Here is a 20168-nt window from a genome sequence, read left to right as displayed (position 1 = left end):
CATGACGATTTCCCGCGACGGGGGAGTCTCCCCCCTTCTGAATGGAAGAGCCTTAGGTCCACCAAAAACGAGTCCTGGATAAAAACCTGGGAAAGGCAGCAGGCAGGATGTGAAACTTGTTCCCTAAGCACCAGAAACAGGGAGCCCTGTGAATATTTATGTCCAGAAGAATAGACTCTACTCAGCACGGTGGCTATGCAGTTCTGAAGCTCGTCCCCGGGACCAGCTTGGCACGGCCAGAGAGCTTCGGACAGGGAACCTCTGATACCAAAGCTTCCTGGGAGTCCTTAGGGCCACTGCCCCTTGTGTGTATGTACCTGGAGCGGAAAGGGGTGGCTATGTGACACGGTGACCCCCCCCCGTTCCCACCGCCCCTGCTCGGGCATATCTATGAGGCGTCTGGGAATGTGTATCCTCGGAGGTTAGTGAACAGACCCCTTGGGTGTCTGTACCCTGCCTGTCCTGCAAATTTTCTGCATCAGTATGACCAGCCAGGCAATACCACTCCGTTTCGTAGCAGAGAAAACCAGCCACCCACGGACTGACCCTCCCCATCACAGACCATACCACCAGCAACTCTCTTAATTCTGCTGTCTTCATCCTCAGACTCTCGGGAAAACAGCATGACCGAGCACCACGGTGCAGAGTGACTGAGTGCTCTGTGGGCACCAGAAGTAGGGACAACCACATCCTTATACAATTCCTGGCACCGTTTCCTATCGATGTGCCCTTGTAAGCTTTCTGATCTTTTTCAATAGCATTTGACATGCTTGTGAGTTATACTGGCTTAATACAGAAGCAAATAATGAGCAGAAGCAATATGAGTCCCCAAAGAGAAAGACAATCTTTTTTCCTTCTTTAATGAAAGAGGGCATATCAATGAAAAGGGGTCCATCTCCCTAGATGTACTGATGTTGCCTTGCTAGCTAGCATAAATTGCATTTTTTTTTTTTTAAGGGAGGGATCGAGCGGCAGCCCAGAGCACAGACATCATTTATTTAGCTACCTGCGAACTCGATTTCTCAGCTCTTCCCTGGCGCTCTGAACTCACCAGCGGCAGAGAACAAAGTTGAAGGCCGGGCCAGGTCGTGGGGGTGGTGGATGGCTCCAAAGAGGCTGGGGCCCGGGGGGCGGCTCAGGAACTCGGGTTTCAGTCCGAAGTCCAGCTTATGTGGGTCTGACTGCATCTGTTTCTAAAGCAGCAAGGGCGGGAAAGAAAAGATGAAACCCCAAGAGGAACGGCAGGAAAGGAAGCTATCAACGAAGAGGCAGAGACCGCGAGAGGAGAACTCTGTGAATGGCGCTCTGGGGCTCGGAGCTGGAGTCAGGTTCAAGTTTGCAAGTGCTGTGAGAAGAGCGGCCCACTCACCATTTTGCCCTCACAGGCCAGAAAAGCAGGTCAACCCACGAGGGGCCAGCGGTGCCTGCCCCTGGACGGTACCTGCGTGCGGTCTCTGAGGTTGTATGGCTTGAGGAGTAAAACCATATCCTACTTATTCAAACCCCCCCCCCCCCCGAGGTAGTTTACTAGTTGCTGTAAAGGCCCATTTTGGCAAGTTTTTAAATGATAGTATTTTAAAGCTCATTTTATTAGGAATTGCACATGAATGATCTGTGTAAATTAACTGTTAATGACTCTTTGCTGTGCTCTAACAGATCACAGTACATCAGTAACCGGAAATGATGAAGATACATTTGCATGCCGACAAGCTAGTTTTCAAATGATCATTGTTACATCTTAAAAAAAACAGAAGGCCAAAAACAAACAGAAACAAATAGCGATCTTCATGTAGCGCATGGGGTCCTTTCCCTGCCTCTGCCCCACGACTACCCAAGGAAGAGATCATGGGCCCAGCCCAGTGAGCCATCAAGAACTTCTCTTGCTCTGAAGCACTTGGCATCAGCAGCCATGGCCCTATTTCCCTCCATTTATATATAATCCCCCCTCAAGCTACTGCCTCGAAGGCTGTAGAGACTAGCTTGTAATTTCCTCCCTTCCCTACCCTGGCATCATTCTCGAGGCCAGTAGCCCTCTGGGACGTGGATGTCCCATGATAACTCTCAGCCACCTTCTCTCCGAATCTCACGCCTCCCCAGACTAGCTCCCCTCCCTTGGCCACACCTCTCCACCTACTGGGCTCCCATCCTTCATGGCCCTTCGCCTGTTTCTGACTCACTCACCCAATCTCTGAGCCTTGCCTGATGCTTATCATCCGTTGGGGCCCGTGCCACCTCAAACTCTCTCAAACTGCCCCAAAGATGTCCCTGTCCCACTCTGTACAAGGAAGTCAACAAGGAGGCATCTGAGCTGGCCTGTGTGAGCATCAGACCCCAGAGAAGTCTGCCACTCCCTCCTTGCGGAAGGCCGCCATTCCGCTCATTCACCACGCCCATTCCAAACGAAACCAGCCCGATCACTCCAAGCTGGAAGCAATACCCCTTGGAAGCAGACAGACGGCACACTCATGGTTTTTTTATGCACACACGGATAAGCTCACCGACGAACGCTGAGCAACCAGAGGCCAGGACAGATGAGTGCCCTCTGAGCCTGGTACAGTAAGTAATATGCAGGTGGTAGGCTCCCTCAAGAAATACTTGGGGGAAGGGCACTAAAAGAATGAGGAAATGAACATCACAGAGAAAGGGGACAATGTAATTACTGCTCAAATCCACAGGGAACACGCTCGTCCAAGCTGCACTATAAAGTAATAGCCAAACCCCAAACCCAAGCTTCTAATTCACCATCAATCTATAAAAATCGTTTGAGTGCCTCCTTTAATTTGGTTGCCAAATTATTTAGTGCTAATATTGCATGGTACACAGCACAGTTCCATTAACCACAACTTAGGTCCATGAAGCAAAATGGAGCTTGGGGATTACAAAGAGTTTGCCGGGAAGGGAGGATGAGAAACCATCTCGTGTGCGAGAGGTCCTCCTAATTGAATTGCGATCATGAAACTTGTAGTCACCGGGGACACCTTCACGGAAAGGAAGCTGCTAAAGTGGCACACACAACATCCTTCGGTGCTTTTAAGCACAGGAGCTACAAGGAGGACGTGTCTTACCTACTGTTCCGCCAACCGCATCATCCAGAACAAAAACTGAATTGAACTTAAGCATCAAAATCTAGTTAGCCCTTCGAGCACACACACTTGCTAACGAAGCTAAACCAGGAGGTTTCTAATTAAACCTTGCCTAACAGTAAAGTAAAAGTGAGCAAAGCCCACTGACGGGATGTTAGGAGAAGCAGCAGGTACTCGGCACCAAAGCAAAATATCTTAGTGACTGTATTTACTGAGGCTGGTTTTTATTTATTGTTATTTTTTAAGATTTATTTAATTGAGAGAGAGAGCAGGCACGTGTGTGTGTGCACGCAACCATGAGTGGGGGGGTCGGGGGGAGGGAAGAGAGGGAGAAGCAGGCTCCCTGCTGAGTGGAGAGCCCGCTATGGGGTTCATGGGGCTCAATCCCAGGACTCTGGGATTATGACCTGAGCTGAAGGCAGACACTTCACAGACTGAGCCACCCAGGCATCCCTAACTAGGTTGGTTTTTTAAAAAAAATCACGTAATCATTAAAAACAAAACATTTCCATGATGACCAGCTCTCCTTTATTTATCGGATTCTTTTCTTAAGCTCATAATGGCTCCCAAATGCTGTTAGCCCTAAATGCTTGTTTGTGGAAAAAAATGGATGAACCCCTTATTGGAATTACTTGATTGGTTGTTTTCTCCCATTCTTTCTTGGTAAATATCCAGACGGTAAAATCTGGACTTGTCAGTTACTTTGGTCCCTAAGTCAACCAGTAGAAGGTGACTCTTCTGGTCATCTGCAGAAGGCCCTTGACTATTCCCTGTTGTGTCGCAAACGCCTGGTAAAGCCCAGACCGTATTCATCTTTATGATGAAAATACAGATGGAAGTCTAAGCAAAATAATCTGCGGACAGATAAGGTAATGGGTCAGAGTGGTTCTAGCAGGTACTGAGGGAACTCTGACCTCTGTCACTGGTCATCGAGAAGACTAACGGGCGTATTGAAAGGTCACTATAACACTACTCTAGAAGGATTTCTCCCTAATACGCATTGCTGATAGGAGCTCAGAAACATCACACAGGGTCAGCTTTTCAACATCACACAATGAAAAGAATACACCGATTCTTACAGAAACAACAACTTTCATATATAGCTCTTCCCAGACATTACGCGTTTTCTATATAAATACTTGGTTGCTATAATTAGATTATCAAAACCTTTTTTTACCCTCCCCCCACCCCCGCCAGGATTTAATCTATATTTAAGCTCTTTGGATCAATATGATGACAAAATCTGACAAAATCGTCTAAAAAGATAAAACATCAGGGAGTTACCAGTTTATTTCTGTTTTGTCATTTTGCGGGTGGTTTCCCTAATTAATAGGAAGGTTTCCCAATAGTGTTTCCAAGAGAGACTGGATCCTTCCTGTCAGGGGGTCTGTTTAAATGTCTCCTCTGTCAGGGGATCACACACCCGCAGGCCCCCGTTGCCCCCACTTTCCCATCCCCCGCCGGAGAAGGACACGAGACTGACCTTGACTTTCTGTTGGTGGTGGTAGATCTGCCAGGCGATGTGAACATGCATGGCACACCACTTCCCTGGTTTCTGGAACGAGAAAGAGCAATGAGGTCAGAAGGAAGACCTTGCAGAGAAAATCATCTCCAACTTCTGCAAAGCTTTTCAGCGGCTTTGGGCTGCAAAGGCACTTTTACACGGAACAAGAGTGCTCAGTGCCCCCCAGCCCCTGTCAGCCTGGGCCCACGGGAGCCCCAGCTGGCGGCCACTGCGTCCCAAACCCTACTTGACGGGGACTTCCCCAGTTACCAAGGACAAGATGGCAAAAGCCCGAGCCCCACTTTGTGTCTCTTCTTTCTTTTCTGGTGCCAGCTGGCAGACCTGGGAGAGTGCGAAGCCCTACTTAACGAATGCGGCCATGCCACGATGCAAATCGGCTGTTCAGAAGAGCTAATTAGTGAGTGCCTGGGAATCGGCTCAAAACAAGAGAGGCCACAGAAGAACCCGTGTAGCCTTCCCCCAACGCTGTTTTGTCCTAACCCCCAGAGCGGAACAAAGAAATTCACATTTTTCCTGGAGCCCAGTTCCCACAAGTGCTTCGCTAAGAGTCAACGACCATTCGTGCTGGTGGGTGCCGTTCGTTCCCAGGCAGAAAAAGGACAAAGGAGAGCACTCATCCCTGCCTATGCTCTGGGTCCACCTGTGTCTCTCGTGATCCGTTCACGTCTTGCTCTCCGGGCACAGGAGTAACTGTGTGAGCTGTCTTACCACCCGGAGAGGGGGGCCCACCTCGTTCCAGTCCGTTTGTATTCTTGCTGTGTAACCTACTCATTCGCTCCAAACGTGCGCTCGGTAACTACAGGACGCGGGAGAAGAGACACTGCCCCAGTCCTACATCGGCAGAGGGCGGACGCTTCTGGTTTCTACGTTAAGGAGCTGTTTGTGAAACATACACTTCAGTCCAAGTCTGGGTCAGTTCTCTCGTAATGAAATTCTGGGTCATCGGAAATCACCTACGAGATGCCACAGTCCTCCTTTGATTCTCTTTTGAGAAACTGAATTATCTGATTATATGCGCCAGGAGTGGGTTAAGGACAGCAGGACATCTCTCCATCCATCTTCCAACAGACCATCCATCATTCACAGCCACTCCCCCTACCAAGTAAGTCAGCCTTGTACTCAGAGGTCACCTTTTGGCCACTCTCCAGACCACTCAAGACGTTAGCAAACTAAAGCCTACAGTAGCTCTCTTCTGCACCAGAGGAACAGCTCGGATGGCCGTGAAGGTCAACACCACTTACTGCAGCCACAGCCAGGATAAACAGACCCATATATAGAGATGTATATAACTTTGCATCCATCCATCTATCTATCTATCATCTATCTATCAATCATCTGTCTCTGCTAGGTGCAGAAGAGACAGGAGAACTCGGTGAAATCCTAATTTCTGTCCGTAGCCTCGGTCCTCCGCCATATGTCCCCCTACTTGTCAAGCCTTTTAGCAGCACTGCCAACGAGAGACTCTGACTCAGTTGAATGTTTTATCTGTTTGCTTCCCCGCAATGGCCTGGCTTCCTCCAACACTCCAAGCAACACACTTTCGGCCATTTTCAACCACACTACCTGAAAAACCCAGCCACTGTCATCCCAACATTTTGTTCCAACGTTTCTATGGCCTGTTTCCTTGTAATGGATTTGTATTTTTAACCCGCAGGGAGTCACACAGAGGTTGCAAAACAGTTCTAGAAGAAGCTTTCTTACCCTTAACATAGGTCTGAAAGGATCTGTCAACTGTGAAGAGAAAATGACAACTTGGTTACATGCCTGTCACTCAAACAATTGCTCTAATTAACAAATTTGCAGTGCTTCATTAGGAGGGGAAATTAAAATGTTAGAATTTTACTTTTAAATGAAGCCCTTTTAGAGAATAATTAACCCATTTTCACACTATCAAAAGTGCCAAGTGTCCCCTCCCCCACTTCACAAGCCTGGGTACATCCACACTGACAAGCCCCCGACCAAGTTTAATCAATAGCAATTTGCCCTCTGGTAACATGGTTTGCTCACATTACGCATCTCAGGAGCTCCACCACCTCCGGCAGCCCTTCCCAAGCACACCGCACGGGTTCTAGGGGAGAACGGCCTCCAGACCGTAGACCTGTAAGGCTCGGCACCGAGAGGGACCCGGGGAGAACTCGGCTGTCTTTGCCAACACGCTTAATTTGATGACTGCCCATGAGTCAGCAGTTATGAGATATTTTTTAGACGTTCACTAACCATCAGAAAAATACCTACACAGTTGAGTCATTTTAAACTTCTACCTAACTCAGGTCCTCAATTTCTGACTGCCCTTACCCAGGGAAAAAGACAGTTACTGTCAGAAGGAATCATTTGTCCACATTTAGACAAAGGCGAATGTAAATAACGATCTAGCAGACAAGACTATCTATTATCGTAGAAGGTCCAATTCTTTTCCGAAGTCGGCAGAGGTGGGCATTACGAACGGATGACAGAGGCAAAGCACAAGGGATATTTTACTTAGATCACAGGAGGACGCTTCCCGCATTAAAAGTAGAGGGCCAGGAGTGCTGTGTGGTGCAGTGACTTCCTGACCCCAGGAGAGCAGGGAGAGGGTCCTGTGACTTCCAGGAAGAAAAGCGCTTTGTGCTTTTCCCTTCCAAACATTTTACAGCTTTTTCTGAGTGACAGAAATTTAAGGAGACATCGACAGACAAGATTGGTCAAACAGAAGCTACACAAGCTACGAGCGTCCACTTCCTGGGCTTGGACCACAGGACATTTGTCTTCTCTCCCATGGTGAGCCACTCCCCTTGTGTCATTTAGCCACAGTGGAGCAGGGGAGATTTTTGTTTTCTCAGCATGACTGGCATCTTCTTCCACAAACTAGAAGGGACAGCTAAAACAGCAGCGGGGCAGAAGGAGGTGCGCGCCCCGGGCTGGCTGTCCCTAGGAAACAAACACCCCCTGGTGTTACTGGCGACGGAGCCTGACTTTCTACGTACCCTCGGGTCCTTTTGGAGCAGAGTGTGTGGGACTGTCCCGGGTCGAGCAGCCACATCGATAGGGTTGGATGTCTACAAATTAATTAGACCACAGCTTAGAAGGCATATAACACATGACCCGAAAAGCGAGATCTTTCTTTCGTTCTAAATTACAGAAGTCAAACATTGATGTTGTTTGTTTCACTCTGGAGTACAAGAGGTGACAGGTGCGTCTTCCCCAGTGATCACACATGCCCTTCAAGAGGTCCTGTTCCCTATGTTCTCAAAGGACCCCGACCAGAGTTTGCCCTGCCTAGGAAAGGCATTAGAAAGCAGAGAGGGGGACCATGCCACATCTCAATGCCATGAAAAGGAAAAGACTGAAAAAAAAAGATAAGAGAACACACGAAAACACTGCCCCCAAATCCTCATCTCCTTCCGAGTTAGGGACGGCCCTGGCACGGCGTTTTTGCTTTATCACCGAGCATTCTGAGAGATGCTCGAGTGAACGTCGCCGCAAGGTGCCGTGTCACGTGCTTCTCATCAGAAGGACCGAAAGTGTTTTGCAGACATTAAGCGAACTCGAAATTTTAACTGGCAGACAATAACAGGGAATTACGCTCGGTAATTACTCATTAGCAGTGGTGGAAATGGGACAAGAGGACCTAATTTAGGGACCACACAGACCTATGATGAAATGATTTCTGTGGCAATGCAGCTTCACCTGTCCGATGCCGCCACCATTCTTAAATGTCATTCGTAACAATAACCTTATCTAAGGGTTTTTGTCCTTTGAATTGACAGCAACAACAGGAAGCGACTTCCCTGTCCATAGCCCTTACTTTCTAGGGGAGGAAAGGATTCAGAACGTTTTCCACCAGGTATTTTATTTAAGAAATCACAACTTCTGTGACTCCTCTCACCCCAGGCAGTTAACGCATGTGGGAAAAGAGCTCAAGTTTAGGCACCAAGCTTGCCTATAAGGAGAAGGAAAAAAAAAAAAAGAATGGAAGAAAGAAAAGCAATCAGCTGCGGTACAACTAACAATTAAGCTGGAGTTGTTAACAGCCTGATTTGCATACATATGAAGAACTCCGCTAATGAACTGCAATCTACATATTCAATCAGTAAGATGGCCTGGAAAGGCCTATTTCAACACCAAGAGAGACACTTTCTTGCCCAGATGTAGATTTCTGTGTGATTGGATAATTGTGAGTGAGGGAAATAGTCTAATTTATTAAATGACCTAGCAGACTGTTCGGGGAGGCACTAGAGAGTTGGTGCAACCCAGAGGGGACAGACCAGGGCGGGAGGGGGTGGTGAACAGCAGCAGACCCCGGGAAGGGGCTGAAAAATCACCATCGGTTGCCCAGGGCCATCATTAAAGCCCCAGGTAGGGATAACCTGGCCTATAAGCCACAGTTCCCAGCAGGTAAATGTCATTTCTCAGGTGTAGCTGGTCCCACCCCCAAGGCTTTTAAATTTCTTTTCTTATTTCTAGCTTTGAGGCAACATGCCTTTGGAAATGCAAAATGTGCTCACATCCTGGGTGACTCTGGCCCCAAACTGGTGTTTTCTCTCACAAATGAGATGGGGAGGGGGGAAAAAAAAAGCAAAGAAAACCCAAATCACACAGAGCAAAATTTCCTACTTTAAAAAATCTGCAAATGGTTACTGACATCACTGCATTTTGCTTTTGTATAAAAATAAAGTGAGGGCTGTAATAAAGTCACATAAAGGGAGGCTGTTCGGAGACTCACTCCTCAATACTGACCTTCGGAGACCACTCTAGCCCTGGCCGAGTAGAACACTGACTAGGTAGAAAAGGATTTTATTATTGTGAAGGGCAAAAGGTTAGCTTCATGCTAGGCTGTTAGTCTGGACCTTGGCAAGTGTGACCATGGCTGAGGGAAGGCTGAGGCAGGGCAGAGAGGGAACAGCGGTACATGAAAGGGTGGCAGGCTGCCCTCCACGTGTGGGCAGACCCCTTCTTTGCAGACACACAGGGCTAAGGAGCGGAATGGGGGAGATGAGCAGAAGCAGCTTCCCTCGCACAACCGGAAGGATGAAATTTTAGTTTGGAACAGTTCTGTTCCTTTGTACTCAGAGCAATGAAGGCTCAGCTATGCATCTTTGCTAATAACATATACCTCAGGGACAAGTTGATGCACATGGATCTGACATTTCGTACCTCTCCTGGCCAGAAGCTTATGTCCACAATACTGGTGGAAAAAAATACATATACGTCCTCTGTATATCGTAAAGATTACAAGAAATCCTAGCTCAAGTGAGACTACAGGGGTAGCACAGACTGAAAATTAAATTTGGGCTGAGGTGTAAAACCCAAGGGGCTAGCAAAAAAAAAAAAAAAAAGAAAGAAAGAAAGAAAAAAGAGAAAATACTCTCCCTCTAATCCCAATGGTCACTTTGGATTGGAAAAATTAGTCACTGGCAGGCGAGGGGACGTGGAACCCTCCCGCCTGCCTCACCTGAGGCTCTGCTTGTAAAGATGCTTGTGTGTTTTCACGGTCAGGTTGCTTACCTTCGGCTGAAACGCTCCTTGTAGTGAACCAAAAGGGCCAGTGGGTGGAATCATAGGGGGGATGCCCGATACTGCAGGAGGGTAGGAATGGAAGAGCTGCGGCCAAAGACGGAGAGGGGAGAAAAATATTTTAGTAGGAGGCAAACGATATATTCCGATTCCCTTCCCATTGAACGACATCCACATTAGCAAGCCAGGTAATGCCAGTTTGATGCTATTAGTCAGGAAGCCATGATGAAATGATCACACAGATGGGCCATGAATGCTTAACTTAAAAAGTTAAAAGTAGTTCAGAATCAATCAGCCAACAAATGATGTCCCAAATGAGGACGTCATTAGAAAGGGAGCTTTTCTAATTATTAATTGTTAAATCGGATAGAAGACCTAAATGGCTTGAGATTTTAATGTGCATCAAAAACAGGAGGGGTTTCTGAGCCAAATGAGATGTCCGGAAAATTACAAGTTAATTACAAGAAGGGGGGAAAAAAGAGAAAAATTAAGAAAAAGGAAGAAAAAGAAGCAAGTCTTTATGAGTTCCAGGATTTTATACCATTAAAACTCAATTAGTACTTTTAGATTTTTAATAGTTTGAGGAAATGAGAAAATATTCACAATCCTTCCTTCATTAGATTGTTCGAGAAGTGGTGGTTTCAGAGGACAATTTAATTGTCTCATCTCAAATGATGACAAATATTTGCGGGAGGGTGAAATAAAATGACTCCATGTACACTCACAATAAGCTGTTTTTTTTTTCTGGAAGACGGACAAGCTCACTGGGGGCTGCTCAAGCCAAGCCCTTGACGGGGCTGACCACTCAGTGAAGGGAGAAGAATGATTCTGAATTAAGAATATGAATTTTCTGGAATTAACTAGTTTGCAGAGGACACGATGGAGGAAAGAAATATACGGCCAGGGGCGCCTGGGTGGCACAGTCGTTAAGCGTCTGCCTTCGGCTCAGGGCGTGATCCCAGCGTTATGGGATCGAGCCCCACATCAGGCTCCTCTTCTATAAGCCTGCTTCTTCCTCTCCCACTCCCCCTGCTTGTGTTCCCTCTCTTGCTGGCTTTCTCTATCTCTGTCGAATAAATAAATAAAATCTTAAAAAAAAAAAAAAAGAAAGAAATATACGGCCATACTGAAGACAAGGCAAACACAGCCCTTCCTCCTCCTAAAACTTGAGTATTTCTGAGATCCCACTGCCCTGGTTCCATTCACTTCGATCAAACCACCACACAGATAACAAGTCACGTCCCACCGTTATGGTGGCGTACTATGTCAAAAATACAGTAATAATGCAAGCTTCTCCCCATAACAACTTGATGTTGGCTATTTCTAGGTAAGGACTGAAATGCCCATTTCATAATCCTGTTTTCAGAGCACGTCCTTTTCTGTTGGTCTTTATTTCATTTTGCTCCCTTCAATGATGCAGCAAAGTTTTTCAGACTAATTGATATTGAACTAAATCCACTTAAACAGTGATTGCAAGCCAAGTGCCCTCATTTAAAACTACTTTTAAGTCTAAAATCGTGTTTTAGATACTTGAGTGCATTGCATCTTAATTCCCCTTATAAGGTCCTAATCCCCAAAGCAAGAGAGACTAAGTGCTTCATATATTATCCACTATAACTAATAAAACGAAATAACTCTCCCACAGTACACTGTATAAAGCAGAGTAATTAAATACACACACTCAAATTTCTATGACTCTACCTCCAGGTGGGTCATATTTCCTTGAATGTTTTCAATAAAAAATGAGATATTTTCACCATTTTCCTTTTTCTGTAGTCCATTGCTGACCCCTTCGGAATACAGCTGACTATCTGCCCCCCAACTTGATGAAATATCTTAAGTACTTAAGTAATAAAACATAAACCTGGCAAAAATTCAGGCCTCTTGGCTGACTCTCCATCTTAAATCTGGGACCTTCTCTGGACTAAGCTTATAAAAAGGCACTACACATTTTGTCCTAGGGAGTACATCTGAGCCACCTGTTGGGTATGCTGAACTCGCTTAGGAATGACCTTGTTAGCTGGTCCTTCATTTAAATCAGCGAATACCGACAAAGGGCAGAAATCTGCTGGTCATCAAGGATGGCCCATTCACAGGACAGCCCTAAAGTGGAGACCCATGGATCTATTGGATTTTGCACGTCCATCTAAAAAAATGCTTTTGTGGGGCACCTGGGTGGCTCAGCCAGTTAAGCATCTGACTCTTGGTTTCAGCTCAGGTCATGATCTCAGGGTCCCTGGGATCGAGCCCCACGTCGTGTCGGGCTCCGTGCTCAGCAGGGAGTCTGCTTGTCTCCCTCTCCCTCTGCCCTTCCCCTGTTCCCTCTCTCTCTCTCAGATAAATATTTCAAAAGCAAAGAAATAAAATAAATAAAAAACGCTTTGGATCACAGCACTGAGCACAAAGTGTCAGAACAAGGTGGGGCCCAGGCACTTGGATATACTCTTCTCTTCGTAAGGAGCCTTCCCCACGTTACGCCTCCGTGTCTCTGGGGGAACTCCGTCTTCACTGATTTCTAATACTTTGTAGTCTTGACTTCTCAGCTACACTCTGGACTGAGACACTGTCTAGTGATCTGGTTCAAAGTATGAATGAATTCACAGGCTTTGCTGGCTGAGGAGTACTTCTGTTCAAGCAAGCATAGCTGATATGGGGGGACCAACATGCCTACAAGCAATTATTAATCTTCTTTCCTTCTGGTGTCATTTAAAAAAGTAAAAATAAACCACTGAGCGAAGAGACTTGCAAAATTTCAGGTAAACATGATGCAGTATTCACCCCATAATCAAAATATCACGGTAAGATGGCCAAGGTGTTTGTATTTTTAAAAAAAAATCCTCGTCTGATATCTCTACTGAATCTGTAACTTAGGTTGGTACCAATTTAAGTTCGAGAACCGAACTCTTTAAGATGGGATAAAGCGAATATTTTTTTTATATAGAAAGAAGAATGAGTTTAAAGGGGAAAAATCACAGATTTCCATCTTAAGACCTTCTTTTATTTAAATGATATTTTTTGTTTTTAGTTGTAACAGCTCGGGAGAACAATACCAGCCATGTGGGAGAGGGGGTCAACATTTTGTCAGGGGGAGATGAGAATCTGCTTTTTTGAGGCACTGAGGAGTCAAAAAAGACGGATGGCATTCTATTTGGAAGAAATCATTCAAGCTGAATTCTGGGAATTCTGCCCTAATGACGCTTCGGTTGGTGACTGAAATCCTGGGATTTCAGAGTCTCCTGAAACCATGGTGATCCCACGGCAGACACCCCACGTTGAGGCCAGATGCCTGGCTTCCGGAGTGGTTCACCTGCGCTTTCCAGTTTTAGGCATGCTAATGATCTTTTGATTCGGAAGACGATACTGCATCGTTACCAGAAGCAAACGTCACAAAAGCAAGCATCCAAAGTGACGAGGAGCAATGGGAATTCTTGCAAAGATGATTAAGGAAGGCTGCTAGTCATTTACTGATCGGTGGCAAGAGCACAAAAATGGAAAAGCAGTTACATTGAATGGGTAGCATGGTAACAAGACTCACACTGTGCCGGTAGAATGGGTCAACTTTTGTAGGGTATTTGTCAAACTGTAAAGGGATCAAAGCAAAAGCTAGTTACTTAAAGAGTCTACATTTCTGTTCACTGCTTCGGCAGAGGCAGCCCTAAGTCCGCTTCTCTGTCATTAGCTGTCATCCGACTCCGCAACCTCGCTGTATAGGAGGAACCCTTCTTGACTCCTGAGTTGCTCCGACAAGAAATCGAAAAGCAAAGGGAGAGCCCATGTGGTGCATTTAGGCCCTGGTCGCAGGACAGTGTCTTTCTGTCTAGTCTGTATTTAGAGACTGGCACAAACCAGACATCTACACTGGAGAAAACAGGCAGATTCAGATCAATCGGAGAGAAGTGAGCATTTGGTCTAATCCATGCAGAGATTCACCTTCCCTTTGGCAGAAAAACTGTACATGCAGCCACCTGCTGAGACGTTTTACACCCAAATGGAAAGGCATCTGGGTGAGGTCTTACAACTTTTCTTTTGAGCAGAAAAGAACATACCGTTGCTTCCTCTAAATAAGGTCAGCTTCCTGGTGCCGTAACCCCCCTTAGTTAGATTTCATTTATTTGTGTAACAGCTGCCTCACGCTGCCAGAAACTCTTTCCCCGAATAAAAGGCCCTTAAAAATATAGCTGTTGAGAAGTATAATTCATCCAGAAAAAAGATACAGGATCTGTTATTGGAAAAATTTTTGGTCCCGAGGTCTCATTTCTAATATTCTCGTACATAAATTTAGAAAATAAACTTGAAAATCTATATTTTAAAAAATTAAGTTGAACAAAATACGGAGGGGGAGGGAGGGGGAGGGAGANCCATGCCGATACTGAATCAAGTACTTCCTTAAATACTAAAAATTAAGTAAGTAAAACACCCTAACACTCCAGGTGGCAGACAGGGCTCTACCTGAGAATATTAAGCACCCTAATATGGCGCTATTCATCATAGTTCATAAGTTAAAAAAAAAAAATCCTAACTGGCTCCCCTGGCATGTGCGAGACCCAGTCAAGACCAAGACCATGTCGTTGCCAGTGGTACCTTCTACCTCAAGGCCAAGTTCTGCCCCCGGGGGCGCACGGCTCCCTGACCACTTGCTGACAGAGCGGGATACCAGCCTGGGGCACCGCCTATGAAACACAAGAAATAGAACCCCCTCCCCCACCCCACAACAAAACAGGCTTCGGGGAGCCACCTGAAAGAGCAGGGGCTCAGGGACATGGTCCAGGTGTTTGGACAGCTCTCTCCCCTCCTCGGCCCTCCTCCTGACTCCCAGGATTCCACGAGCATTTATCCGCTGTGACTTGGAGCGAAGCACGGACAGATAGCTTTTTGTAAGTGGTGGCCATCCCCCACGATGCTCGAGGAGACAAAATTACCCTTCAAGGAGTTATCTACCAATACCGGATGGGACTGCTTGGAAGGCGAGAATACCCTCCCCCCACACCCATGCACACGTGTAGTGCTAGACAGAACTGTCCAGAAAGAAGTGCCTACCTGAGGCCCTGGGTTAGCGCTGCCTGGAGCAGGGCACAATCCCTCTTCCCCCGCCAAGACGGACAAGGCCGAGGGAGCCCCCTACATGGCCACCGCTCCCCATTCCATCTCCTGTGCCCCGACAGCCCATTCCACCCCAGCGTGCTGCATCAAAAAAAGAGTCGTGCTCTACTTATCCTCACATTTCTGCCTGGGGTACGCACCATGGGAGGTGCTGGCGTCGGCATGATGGCGGTGGGCGGGATGGCGTGGGGGAACGGCGTGAAGGTGTGCTGGTGCGTGTGCTGGTGCGTGTGCTGGTGCTGGTGCTGGTGCTGGTGGAACTCGGTCCGCAGGTAGGGCGGAGGGCCCAGGGAAGCCCCACGGTCAGCACTCTGAGAGGCCAAAAAACGTGTGTTCAGTTCCTGTCGCAAGATGTCTTGCTCTGGAAGAGAAGGGGAGGGAGAGGGTGACGCTTTTTGCGACAACAGGAATAGCCTTCGGGTCAGGACATCCGAGGACCTGACCAGACGGGGACAGGGCCAAGAGCGCCCCCGAGAGCCCCTATGCCCCCAGACGGAAGGGGAGCACCGACTGGAGGATCCTGACACCCAGTCACAATCGAATTGTGTTCTTCTAGCCTCTCGGCTTTCGGGGACAGGCTCCAGGCCGAACAGCAGAGGTCGATTTTCAGCTCTGTTAGCGCTGCTCAGGGAGCCGGGGCGTTGGGCAGTCACCCATCCAGGGCTCGGTTCCCTCATCTACCATAGGGGGACAATAATACTGTCCATGGTGTGGGTTGTTTGGGGAGGGGGTTCAAAGAATTAATATATTTAAGTGCTTAAGAACAGTGACTGCACCCAGTCTGTGTGACCACGGCCATGTTCTCGTGTCTTCTTCTTCAAGGGGAAATTTAGGCAGTAGGGGTATGACATGGCTACGATGGACCCGAACTTGGGATCCTGGCCTGATCGATGCAGGCGAGGAGAAGAGGCGCTGATAGCTAACCCTCGATTTTGTTCACACTTAACACTCTGGGCACGACAAGTGCATCTTCCCCCCACAAGAAGGTAGAAGGCCCCACTCATTGTAAACAAACCCCTTACACCAGGATGGCACTTTCAGAGCCTGGAAAGGAACAGTCTCTGGGCCTGGCAAGGTTCCTGTCCCTCTCACGGGAGCCCAGGCGACAGGGCATCTACAGTCCGTGTTTGCCCACTCAGTGGGTGGACTCAGCTGGAAAAGCCTCCTGACTTCCAACGAACCGCTTGCCCCGGGCAGGGTCCGAGCCTCCCGGGTTATGCGGGGTCGGCATGGTGCTGGGTCATTTTGGCTGAATTTCAGCCCACAGAGGGCTGGGGGAAGGTTACAAGAATACATCTAATAAAGCAGGAAATCGTCAAAAGAGAAAAACCCAGGCATGAGAGACAGTGCAGACAGCGCCCAGGCCGCCAGCGCGGGAGACAGGGGCTGGGGGGGACGCGGGGGGCTCCTCCCTCCTACCTGAGTAAGTGCTTCCGGCCGGGTGTCCGGGGACCTGCAGACCCCCTGACGTCAGAGGTGGCGGAGGAGGCAAGGCCGTGGGAGGGGCAAACATATTGGGGTGATGTGAGTGTGCGGGGGGCTGGAGGGTGGGAGTGAAGCTGTGCAGGGGGCTGTGGTTGGGCAGTGAGAGGGGGAAGGGGGAGGCAGAGGGGTGGTGAGAGATGTGAGGAGGGCCGGGCTGAGTCTTTGCCGGAGTGCTGCTTCTGCTACTGCTGTGGGAGCAACCACCAAAAAAACAAAAAAAAAAAAGAAGAAGAAAGGAAAAAAGAGGTAAGCAATTTATTTTCTTAAAAAAACCCTATCTCCCTGCCCAAAGCCATTCAACACTTTCTCTTGCTCCTTCCTGTTTACAGACCCTCCCCCTGGGCACATGAGAAGCTTCTGCTACCATCACAACCACGGACCACAGGACAGCAGCTCAGTGAGGCCCCAGGACTACCGCGGGCTTGGGGTCCTGGTGGCGGCTTTGGCCGAAAACCCAGGTCTGCTCCCCGCTCTGCGGCCAAGTTCTCATCTCTGCCTCTAGGAGCCCTGTGCCTTCCCACCCTCCACGAGCCACACGTCCCGCGATTTCCAGAGAGGAGCAAGAGAAATGGCTGATCACCCCACCTGCCTGCGACCCCCCTTCAATGATGGCTGATCACTCTGCCTGCCTGCGACCCCCTTCAATGATGGCTGAGCTCACCCCGCCTGCCTGCGACCCCCTTCAACGAAGAAGCACAAGCAGCCTGGTCTGGGGCCCATGAACACGAGCTCGGGGGCAGAACCCCGGCTAAGGCAGTTCCCTTTCCCCTGTCCTGGACAGGAAGGAGCAAGCCCTAGAATCCCCCCAGTCACCAGGTTGTCACAAGGGAAACAAAGCCACAAGAGTCCAGCGAGGTTAGAATGACCACCCCTGGGGCCAAGCAAGGGTGGGCCGTGCTTGGCCCCACACCCTGGGGTTTCTGTCTCCCTTTCCTTGGCAGTCCTCCCTTGGGCTACTCTGAAAACTTTCCTTTGTAGTTTGGCAAAGACAAGGCGGGAGAGAGCCTGGATCTCCACACAGGAGCTCCTCTTTCTCCAAACGCAGCCTGCTACTCAGCCTCCCGGGCCGCCTTTGGAAGTCCATGGTAATGGCAAAACCAGCCAGAATACTCCCTGGTCCCCATCTTCCTGATTCTGGAGTCGCAGTGAGATGAAGCATCTTCGAGTCGTCCTCCCTTGGAGGCAAATGGCCTCCCTTCTAAGATTCTCCTAACCTGGGTGCCCCTCCGTTCTTCTGCGCTGGTTCTCATGCACGCCGCCCCTTCCCTGGGCCCTCTCTCTGTCCTCCGGTCTCTGCCTCCCCGAGAACACGGCGACAGTGTTTGCAACAAGAAACGCCAGTCTCCTTGGGAATGCCTTCCCCGCTCCCACCTACAGAAGATGGCAAAAGTCCAGCCAGGAAAGCAGGCTGGCTCACCTTAAGCTGTTGAGGCTTAGGCTACTGCTGTTGTAGGCTGACAAGGGCTGGGAGAGGCTCTGGGACGAGGGGTGGGCCTGCACAGGCGGGAGGCTCTGATGGAGCAGCTGGGTGGGGGACTGCGTCCTCGGTGGCCTCTGCACTGGAGGCTGCGGGGCGGGCTGAAGCTGGGCCTCTGGGGGCGCCTGTGGTGGCTGTGTGCTTGGACGCGGGGGCTGAGGTGGGGCTTCTGTGCGCTGGACCAGGTCGGGGTCTGGAGAAGGAGCTCGGGCCTGGGGCTCCGTCTGGGGCTGGGGCAGCGGCTGAGGGATCTGAGGGCAGGGGTCTTTAAGCACCACGGGCTCAAAGATCGGCTCTTTGCAACAGTCCTGGCTCTTCTCCTGGCTTCTCTCTAGACCTGATATCTTGGGGACAATCGGCCCCGCATCCTGGCTGTCATGTTCGGGGAGCGCGCCAACACTTAACTCCGGATCTGTATGGGGGAGAGCAAAGACAAAATCACAGGCAATGACTCGTGAGTGCGAAACATGGAGCAGAAAGCCAAGTCCAAGCCCAGATCCCATGGTCCCACCAACAAGGCACACGGCCTAGTGCCACGTCCCAGCTTCCTGTTCTGACTTGACCGCGTGCGGGACATGAGCACGCTGCAACCAGGGCTGACAGGCGAGGGGCAAAGGCCAGCCGGCCACAGGAGGCTGCGTTCCAGAAGGCGGCCTAGGCCCCCAGAGTCTGCAAGTGCATGCTGACGTCAATCCTGACAAAGCCTTTTACGCAGCAAAATTAAGAAACAATAGCCGACGAGTTAATTTTTTCCCTTTTAAAATACATCCAGTTCTTGAATATACAATAGAGCGGTGTTTTCAAACAGCGAGTGAAGCAAATGTTACTTAACCACACACAGATGTTTCTTCTTGGCCTCGCCTCTTCCCCCTTTCCACTCTGACTGATGAGACACACTTGACATTTACAGAAATAATTTTGTGTTTGGCAAGTGCTAAACTCTGGTCAAACGTCGGGCCTCCTCATGCTCACCAACTGATCCTAGCAACGTCTGAGATCCAAGGTGCAGACATGAATTCCAATCAATTTACAGCCAATGACACACGACAGACATTTTAAAGCGATCCCCTGCCCCTCCAGACCACTGGGTGCGATGCTGAATGCTGAAGCGAAGCCTGGATGTAAAATCTACGTGAAATTCCACAACCATGGGAGAAATGTAGTGAGTACATGCTCCTGTTATGAATTTAAAAGACAGGCTTCTCGGTGGTGCAGTCGGTTAAGCGTCTGACTCTTGGTTTCGGCTCAGGTCACGATGATCTCAGGGTGGTGGGATCGAGCCCTATGTCGGGCTCTGCGCTCAGCATGGAGTCTCCTTGAGATTCTCTCTCTCTCTCTCCCTCTCCCCCTCCCCACCCCGCTCGCGTGTGCGCTCTCTAAAATAAAATAAATAAAACCTTAAAAAAAAAAAAAGAAAAAGAAAAAAAGAAAAAAAAGGCTATGCCCCTTTCCAAAGATCCATGCCACATCACAGACTGGTTATTTGATTAGCCCATTAGTCCAACTCCATCGAATGAAAGACAAATATGGCATTAACTAGAAAGGAATGCCCCTATTGATGAGAAAGTATTTTTGTATACATCTGGGGGAAGGGGAATGACATCTTTCTCCATCTTTGTGCTAAGAAAGCCACCCTTTTATTCTCAGACAACTCAGAAACAGGAAGAGAACAGATCACAATATTCTCTGAAATGAGGATGTGTTCCAGGCATTCCTCAAGAAACTACTCTGGGCATGATCTTTCTCTCCCAGTCTCACTGTATCAAGTGTGAGAAATACATGGCATTCTCCCTGGTCCTATCCATTTCTGTTGATGTTCTCTTGCGTACACCCACTTGCCATTTTTCTTTCCTGGAATTTGCATCAAAGCAACCCCATATTTTCACTGTCCTTTTTGTGAAAGAGATCAAACCTGTGACATGCACATAAAGCAGAAACAAGCTGGGTTTATAAACAAAGCACAGTTTTGGCTAACGTGACCTTGGCTCTCTTCATGCCTCATAGA

The 20168-nt window shown here is 48.6% G+C and overlaps 1 protein-coding gene across 1 annotated transcript in view; it reads right to left on the bottom strand.

The window, feature by feature from the left end:
* AUTS2 (activator of transcription and developmental regulator AUTS2) overlaps positions 1-20168 on the bottom strand; it is a 1158739-nt gene that overhangs the window by 9887 nt on the left and 1128684 nt on the right. The window contains 9 exon segments of the mRNA XM_034670021.1: positions 1052-1193; positions 4567-4638; positions 6310-6339; positions 7572-7643; positions 10093-10188; positions 13637-13681; positions 15342-15562; positions 16621-16874; positions 18104-18575. Coding sequence (XP_034525912.1) covers positions 1052-1193; positions 4567-4638; positions 6310-6339; positions 7572-7643; positions 10093-10188; positions 13637-13681; positions 15342-15562; positions 16621-16874; positions 18104-18575 — 1404 coding nt within the window.

The sequence above is a fragment of the Ailuropoda melanoleuca genome, chromosome 10, assembly GCF_002007445.2.
Source record: "Ailuropoda melanoleuca isolate Jingjing chromosome 10, ASM200744v2, whole genome shotgun sequence".
Taxonomy (NCBI): domain Eukaryota; kingdom Metazoa; phylum Chordata; class Mammalia; order Carnivora; family Ursidae; genus Ailuropoda; species Ailuropoda melanoleuca.
The sequence above is the reverse complement of the archived record's forward strand: the minus strand, read 5'-3'. Positions and strand labels throughout refer to the sequence as shown.